General features: G+C 42.7%; 1 protein-coding gene across 1 annotated transcript; it reads right to left on the bottom strand.

Moving 5' to 3' along the window:
* Nucleotides 1-336: 336 nt before the first annotated feature.
* LOC148043946 (C-type lectin lectoxin-Thr1-like) lies at nucleotides 337-6,892 on the bottom strand. The gene is made up of 5 exons (XM_087722489.1): nucleotides 6,797-6,892; nucleotides 5,590-5,652; nucleotides 4,649-4,761; nucleotides 2,897-3,043; nucleotides 337-660 (listed from the first exon to the last, which is right to left on the bottom strand). The coding sequence occupies exons 2-5, from the start codon at nucleotides 5,642-5,644 to the stop codon at nucleotides 337-339; spliced, it is 639 nt and encodes a 212-aa protein (XP_087578615.1). The 5' UTR covers nucleotides 5,645-5,652; nucleotides 6,797-6,892.
* Nucleotides 6,893-8,211: the final 1,319 nt, after the last annotated feature.

The raw sequence follows: 8,211 nt of genomic DNA, 5'->3' as shown, positions 1-8,211 counted from the left end.
AAGCAGTGAGACTGAGTTGCCTCTGGGCTGAGATGAGAGCCGAGGTGGCGCAGTGGTTAAATGCAGCACTGCAGGCTACTTCAGCTGACTGCAGTTCTGCAGTTCAGTGGTTCAAATCTCACCGGCTCAGGGTCGACTCAGCCTTCCATCCTTCCGAGGTGGGTGAAATGAGGACCCGGATTGTTGTTGGGGGTGATATGCTGACTTTGTAAACCGCTTAGAGAGGGCTGAAAGCCCTATGAAGCGGTATATAAGTCTAACTGCTATTGCTATGGGAACTAGCATTTTCTTTAGGAATTGTTAACTTTGGCCTGTTAAGGTTCCCCAATAAATACTTTAAATCACCCACCTCAAAAAAGTCTCCTTTAAGTTGAGCATTGTTCCCAGGATCTGTATGGATTTCTCCCTTCCCTTTTCCCTTCCTTTTTTCCTTCCTTTCCCTCCCCATCCCTGTCTTCCCTCCCTCTGCCTCCCCTCCGCTGCTTTCCTGGAATTACAGATGCAAACTCCAACCATACTAAGGAATGGTGGCTTTTCATACTGACCAGATGGAGGATAGAGAGCGACGCAATACTCAGGGGGGTACCGATTGTTGGGTTCGGAAGTGTACCACTTTCTGTACCTGGATCGTGATCTATCAACCCAGCGCCATCCAGTAGTCTGTGACAATAAAGCATGTTGAGGTGGGTGAGTGGGGGACACAGGGAAGGGAGATAGAAAATGTTATTTTCCAGTTCTGAATTTCGCTTACGTTAATTCAAAGAGGGAAGTCCTGTTGATTAAGTCATAGTGGAAGCATGCGCCACATGCCTCTTACGGAGACTCCCTTAGGCTCTTTGGGCGCATGAAGCAGTGGAGAAGTCCAAGCACTCTCACTCTGGCTCTGCCCAGAGTCCAAGGTCTCTGGGGCTACAAGGACACTCGAACCTTTGAGCCATGACCCAACTCGAAACGTCATCAGCGCTAGGAGGGAGTGTGGGAGGAGGAGGAGGGGGGGAGGAAGAAGACGAGGAGGAGAAGGAGGAAGGCTGTGGGGTCATTGGTGCTTTCTAGGCTTGGTGGTTTTCTTGCAGACCTTTCATGACCCAACTAGGGAACATCATCAGCACTGGAAGGGAAGGGGTTTTGCTGACTTTACAGTCAAGAAGTAAAGAAGACCCCAATCAAGGAACTCAGACAAGTCAACAATAGCCTAATGAAGGAACCACCACACTCCCACCAACACTGGCAGAGCCACTTGTACATAAACAGAGAGCAAACCCCTCTCCCTTCTAGCACTGAGGTTATTACCTAGTTGGGTCATGAGACTTTTTCAAAAAAGGAGGAGAGGGAGGAGAGGGAGGAGAGGGAGGAGAGGGAGGAGAGGGAGGAGAGGGAGGAGAGGGAGGAGAGGGAGGAGAGGGAGGGAGGGAGCACGAAGGACCCCACAGAACAGTTACTTCCCTTTTGGGGGTGGTGGTGGAGAATTTTGTTGCTGTAGATAGCCAAGTGGCTCCCTTCATGTGGCACTGGTGCTTTTAGCTTTTATTCCCTAAGAAAAGAACTTTGCATTTCCAACAGTTGCATTCAGACGGTTTGTCTGACTCATCAAGATCATTTGAGTTCTGGTTCATTTTGAGATGTGTGGACTTCGACTCCCAACTTCTAGGGGATTTGAGAGTTGAACTCTGTAGCTCTTAAAAGGGGTGAGGTTGAGAAACACCACTCTAAGCCATTACATTTGGGGCAAAGTCTGGGAAGAGTGGAGGATGGGGATGGGGGGCCTGGTGTGGTCTGTGGAGGTTGCAAAGAGTTGGGCATGACTTAACAACTGAACAAGAACAACAAGGATGCTCTCTATGCCACTTTAGCGCTCCTTCGTTCAAAGGAACGATGAAAATATTGACAAGCCAAAGGTCCAGGATTAATTCCTGTGGTGTCAACTAGGATATTGTGTCCAGTTCTGGCGATTGTATTTTAGGAAGGGCCTTGACAAGTCGAAGAGTCTCCAGAGCTATCAAGATGATAAGGGACTTAGAAAGAAAACATTGGGAGAACTTTAAGTTGGAAACATGAGACATGTCTTCCTTGGAGAAGAGAAAGTTGTGGTGAGATATGACGGAGCAGGAGACTGAAAAAATGATATTCAAATATCTTCCAATTAATTCTCAAGACTCTGTGAGACACAATTAGCTTGCTGATTGGCAATTACTGGAGTACTATATGCTTTCAAATGCTTTACTGAAATCAAGATATATTACGTCTGCTGCGTGACCCTAATCTACTAGGCTATCTGAGATGAAGACAGTTGGGCAGGGTTTATTCCGGACAAATGCCTAAAGGTATCTGGGAGTTCAGACATTGTCTTCAAAGTGCTTATTGTGATCGATCTCTTTATCATCTCCTCAAGAATCTCCCCAGGTATCAACATCAGACTGTCTGCAGCTGCATTTTTGCATTGTGCTTCCCCCCCTTTTAAAGACAAGGACGTATTTTTCCTCCTCCAAGTCTGCTGAAATTTCTACCAGTTTCCAGGATTTCTCAAATTCACAAACGTTCATCCCAACCATCAACCATTTCCTGCAAAACCTGAGGACTTGAAGTCCTTCATCAGATGAAGGTGTTGCCTGACCATGTTTCCACCCATTTCAACTGCCCCTTCCTCCTGCTCTTCAACCTCCCCAGTAGAATACATGGATTTCATATTGAAAAGCACGGAGCCAATTTAACTTAAATAAACCCAATTAGCTATAAACAGGATTGTCTAACTCATCAACTTGGGACAATTTCACCATCAGGGAATGGAGATGGAACAGGGTTTCTGGGCTTTTCGAGGATGACGTAAATCACCACTCAAGAAACATCTGTATGGAAAACAGCTGCTAGTTGCTCAGAGACAGGAGGACCAAATACTCACCAGAGAGGACCCTTCATCTCGGCGGAGCCCAATCCAGACGAAATTATCCTCTATGTTTTCCTTTCTGACGTAGGCTCCAATGGTTACTGCCTGCTTGTCACTTGTAAAAGATGCCAGCTGGCCTTTCCATTTGTACTGACACTCTTGCTGCAAAGGGAGAAGAAACAAAAAGATCTTAGCACCCACAAACCATGTTGTCCCCCTCATATCTGCTACTATCCCGGTCTACCAGCCCAGGAATTTTGCAGTTGGGTCAGACAAGGCCCTCTCAGCTATGTTCCTCCAGTAGAAAGTTGTCCTAAGAGGGGCTGCAAATGTGAGCATGATTTTCTTGCCCAACAAGGAAAAATAAAGAATATGTATGTATGTATGTATGTATGTATGTATGTATGTATGTATGTATGTATGTATGTATGTATATACTTAAAGTCACAACCCCTGGTATGCCCAAGTATGGGAGGAAGGTCACACTTCCACTCTCTGTCATTAGGCTCGTATATATATATGGGAAGATGACTCTCCCACTTATGAGTGAGGTGTGAAAGTGGTGTCAGCAGTGGGATATCCATAAAAAAGTGGGGCATACAAAGGAGGTGTGGGAGAGAGAGAGAAGAGGGGAGGAGGTGGGTGTTTGTGTGTGGAAATAACGAGAGACTCTTAGAGACCAACAAAAGGGCTTGAACTTTTGAAGACTCGCATTTAAGAACCACAATTGGGCTAAGTAACTGCAACTGCCATAAGTGTGAGGATTGGCCATAAAGATACCTTTTCATCATAGTCATAACTGCTAATGGTTGCTAAGTGAGGACACTTGTTACCCGATTGTTGGCCTTGTTCTCCCAACATGGATAAGACAATAGCTGTGTTGCACAACATGTTGAATCACACATGAAACTCAAAACACCAAAGTGGAAAATGAATATAACGAGATTAAACCTGCTGATATCTATGGTAATTGGTTTGTTCCTGAAAGTGGAAAGAATGGAATACAGAAAGAGGAATTAAATGGAGAGGAAATCTATTTCAAAGGTCAAGATATAGCAGAAGATAAAATTAAAGAACCTATGGACTTAAAGAAATTCCACTAGCAAAAGTTTTGATAACACTGGTGACAATCAAAGACAAGCTGAATAAGGAAACAGAAAGAGGCCATCAAGATTATATGAGAGATCTTATAAGCAAGGTGTTGCTAAGAGAAGGCCATACAAAGCTGATCAAGAAGATGACTAGAGGATTGGTACCACAAATGGCAGAAGATATGAGATTGTTTTGTTATTGGAAAGATACAGGTTGATAGATGGAAGAATATAACTTAAAACTAGTTAAACTTAGTGAAATTTAGTAATAAGAGGTATAATTAAATAAATAATTGATAATGATAATAATGTATACAATGTGTAGTGTTATGATAAATAATAATTGGATATGAATATTGAATGGTACCCATGATCAAGGACGCCTAAACAATTATAGTCAAATGAAAATGGAGATATGATGATGGTGACATGTAGAAATATTAGAGTTAAAATGCTTGAATTAATATGAATTATGTTTGTTGACTGTGGAAGAGATGCACAAAGGTTTTTTTGTAACCAACTGATACACTTTCTACAGCATGTAAAGAAGGATTGTGTTTGTTTTAAATAAAAAATAAAAAGAAATTATTTTTAAAATGACACAAACTTTGGCCTTCTGAAGTTTGGAAAACCTCTGGGCCAGATTAAGGGAATTCTTCCCGCTCAGGTGACTTACCTCAGCATCTTCAAAGGTGACCCTTTCCTCATAGAACTTGTAGCAATCCCACTCGCTTCCATCTTTAAGGGCAAAACTGCCAGAAGGACAGACGCTCCGGCCACGAGGACCAGCTGGGAAAACAGAATAAAAATGGACTTTTTCTTCATGGACATTAACAAGGTTGAGAGATCCTTGAGCAAAAAAGATGGTTATAACTATTCGACAAACATTCAAGGAAAGAAAAATATTTTATTCCATGAAGGAGGGAAACCATTTAAATAGGAGCCAGGCGCGTGCAGCAGCTGCCAAAAAAGCCAACACAGTTCTAGGCTGCATCAACAGAGGAAGAGAATCAAGATCCTGTGAAGGGTTAATGCCACTTTCTAAGGCCTTGGTAAGGCCACACTTGGAATACGGCATTCAGTTTCGGTCACCATGATGTAGAAAAGATGTGGAGACTCTAGAAAGGGTGCAGAGAAGAGCAAGAAAGAGGATTAGGGGACTGGAGACTAAAACATATGAAGAACGGTTGCAGGAACTGGGGATGTCTAGTTGAATGAAAAGAAGGACTAGTGGAGATATGATAGCAGTCTTCCAATACCTCAGGGGTTGCCACAAAGAAGAGGGAGTCAAACTATTCTCCAAGGCACATGAGGGTAAAGAAATGGGTTTCTAATTTCCAACTGACCTCAGGTGGGCCAGACAGAGGGAGCCAAAGGGCCAGAGGTGACCCAGGGGACGTAAAATGCCCAGGTCCTGTTTAGTGGACAGATGCCAGTCTCATCCTGCAGATACCAGTCTTTGGTGTCCATATAGTGAGGCCCGGAGGCCTTCTGGATTGGCCTAAATGGATCATAGCTAGAAGTAGAGGCTCCCCCATTAAGAACAAAACATTAAAACAAACCAAGGGGGAAACAGGATGGAGGTGGGATATATCAGCTTTGCTGGCAACAACTCACCTGCCCAGGTAAGGCTGCCCAAAAGGCCAAAGATGAAGCAAGTGACGAGAAGCATCTCCAAACCTGAGGAGGGAAACAGAAGTTGAGAGGAACCTTGAATGTCCTCCAACCACACCAGGTCACCCCCTTTCAGGTGCCCCTCCCCAGAAGGAAGAACCGAGCACTCATCTCAACCGTGAAACCCACCTGTTCATCTCTAGATTGCAGCCCCCTCCCCTCCCCAGAAGCCCCCTGAGCAACTGGAAGAGACCCCGGACTGCCAGGAACCACAGCCTGTAATTCTCAAAATGTTGATTCTGAGCTTCTGGCTCTCCTAGTTGGTTCTGCCCATTGTGACCATTAAGATCTGGTCATCGTTGGTGTGGTCCAGGATGTTTGGATGGTGTAAAGTCAGAGCAGGCTGCCTCATAGAAGAATTTGGAGAAGGGACCCTTTGCTAACCCCCAGCCCCAATGAACTCAACACCTAAATGGAAGGGAGCCATGTTTCAAGTCCCGCCCCTCTTGATTTTCCTCTTCTCTTCATCTCTTCTATGGACACGAAAAGCCATTCTCCCTGCCCCTCCCCCACCTTTTAATCCTGTGAATTGGCTGCCAGAAATGGACAAAGAGAGACATAAACACACACAATGCAAAACATCCACCTCTTAGGAGAGATACGGGATTTTCTTATAACACGCAAGATGCTATGATCCCTCATCCGTCAAATAAATGACCTCTTTTATCTTTTTCTCCTGGAATTCTTGCAAGAGACGCTGAGGAATTTCAAACCACAGGCATTTTTAAAAAGGGGGTGAAGGTTTTGCATCTGAATAAAATTTCCCGATTTTGTTGAAAACCCTTTTAATCAGAGCAAGAGGCATACATGCAGAGTTGTGAGATCCAAAGTGTCCCTGAAGCTATTGCTATTAGTATTAAAACTTTTAAACATGAACATCGAAAACCAATATAAACAAATGCAAAGTAAGGAAGAAAAAAGACGAAAGATCAAAAGGGAGGGAAAGACAAAAGAAAAATAGAAAAGAAAAAAAGATGTTAGTAGCTTCTGATATTCTTCACAGCAATTATGCAATTATGTACAAATACGTTATAATCTCTCTCTCTCTCTCTCTCTCTCTCTCATTCTCTCTCTCTCTCTCTCTCTCTCTCTCTCTCTCTCTCTCTCGTTACACAATGTTACTCTTCTTTCTATAATCTGTGACTCTCACCTTCAAAGAGGGATCCAATCTGAAGGAGAAATCCTGTAGATCACCAAGGTCTCTTTTCCAGCTTATATACCTGAACTCACAGGAACTCACACCCTTCGGGGCAGGATAAGGAGATGCAGAACAGGATGGAGGTTTCTGGAAAGCAGCTGTCGTCCACTTCCGGCAAAGGACAGAGAAACCTATCACTCAGCTGTTTTCTCCATCCTCCTATTATTTTATTATTAAGAATCGATTGAAGATGTTTGCTCTTGGACAGATCAGAGATAAGGATTGCAATAGTTTATGGTAGATTAGAAACCGTTGTGGACTGCCTGTGTGTTAGTTACAAGACCAGATTGTCATCAGAGTCCTTTAAACTTTAATTTTGTTGTTGGTTTTACTTGTTAATGGGGTTTATTTTTTACAGAGTAAATAGAGGGTAAGACAAATTAGCCGGCCAAAGAGGGCTGAAGAAGTTTATAAACTGTAGGCCTGTTTTGCAAGGGAGGGGAATTATTATCATTATTACTGAAATGTATTTATCAGTATTTAACTAAGGCAGACAATTTATGTTATGTTCAGGTTTTTAATTATTATTTATTTCTCATTCATATTTTTTTTTTATCTTGTCCGGTTTTGCTTTGTTTTTATTTCCTTTTTTCTGTTGAAGTTTGTATTTTAACTTCGGAATAAACTTTTTAAAAAATATTTTTTTTTTAAAAAAAAAGGAAATTGCAAAGTGTTAGATTGTTTTGGGGACTGAATTGATCCTAGAATTTCCTCCTTTGATTATGGTCCCTCATAATGGGACCTTGGTGTGACCTCTTATGATAACTACAATTATGACTTATTACTTGCTGTTCCTAAATACACTGTGAGCTTCTGCACCAGAGACAAATCCGTTGTGTGTCCGATCGCACCTGGCCAATGAAGAATTCCATTTCTATTCTATAATATCCTGGTTTGGAGCCAAACAACCAAGAACAGCATGTCATAAAATAATAAAACCATATAATCTTCTCAGTATTAATAGTCCCTAAAGTGGTAAATCCAACCAGGAAGTTCCGTTTACAGTGTTTTTATTTCTTTATGGTGTTTTATGGGTGTGCGCCTTTCTCTGTGTATACATGTGTGCGTGCATTGGCATTCCAACTTTATCCCATTAAGACCTCTGGTTGATGAGCATAAGTGGACTGCAGAAATGTTAGGCCTGAGCTGGCATCAGGATCTTCTTGGGTAACACTTTATAAGGCCTTGAGAAGGCCCCACTTGGAATTCTGCACCCAGTTTTGGTTGCCATGATATAAAAAAAGATGTTGAGAATCTAGAAAGAGTGCAGAGAAGAGCAACAAAGATGATTAGGGGACTGGAGGCTCAAACATGTGAAGTTGCAGGATTTGGGTGTGTCTAGTTTCGTAAAAAGAAGGACTGGTGTG

This window comes from Thamnophis sirtalis, unplaced genomic scaffold (assembly GCF_051295495.1).
Source record: "Thamnophis sirtalis isolate CommonGarterSnake01/CBP01778 unplaced genomic scaffold, rThaSir2_p1.2 scaffold_9, whole genome shotgun sequence".
NCBI classification, from domain to species: domain Eukaryota; kingdom Metazoa; phylum Chordata; class Lepidosauria; order Squamata; family Natricidae; genus Thamnophis; species Thamnophis sirtalis.
Note: the sequence above shows the minus strand (reverse complement) of the source record. Positions and strands in the feature narration are given on the sequence as shown.

Excerpts from the sequence above, each read along its gene's own strand:
- LOC148043946 (XM_087722489.1), bottom strand. The coding sequence starts at position 5,644 with ATGCTTCTCGTCACTTGCTTCATCTTTGGCCTTTTGGGCAGCCTTACC. Across the intron at positions 4,762-5,589 it reads GGGCAGCCTTACCTGGGCAG|CTGGTCCTCGTGGCCGGAGC; the intron begins GTGAGTTGTTGC and ends CTGTTTTCCCAG. Across the intron at positions 3,044-4,648 it reads TCACCTTTGAAGATGCTGAG|CAAGAGTGTCAGTACAAATG; the intron begins GTAAGTCACCTG and ends CTCCCTTTGCAG.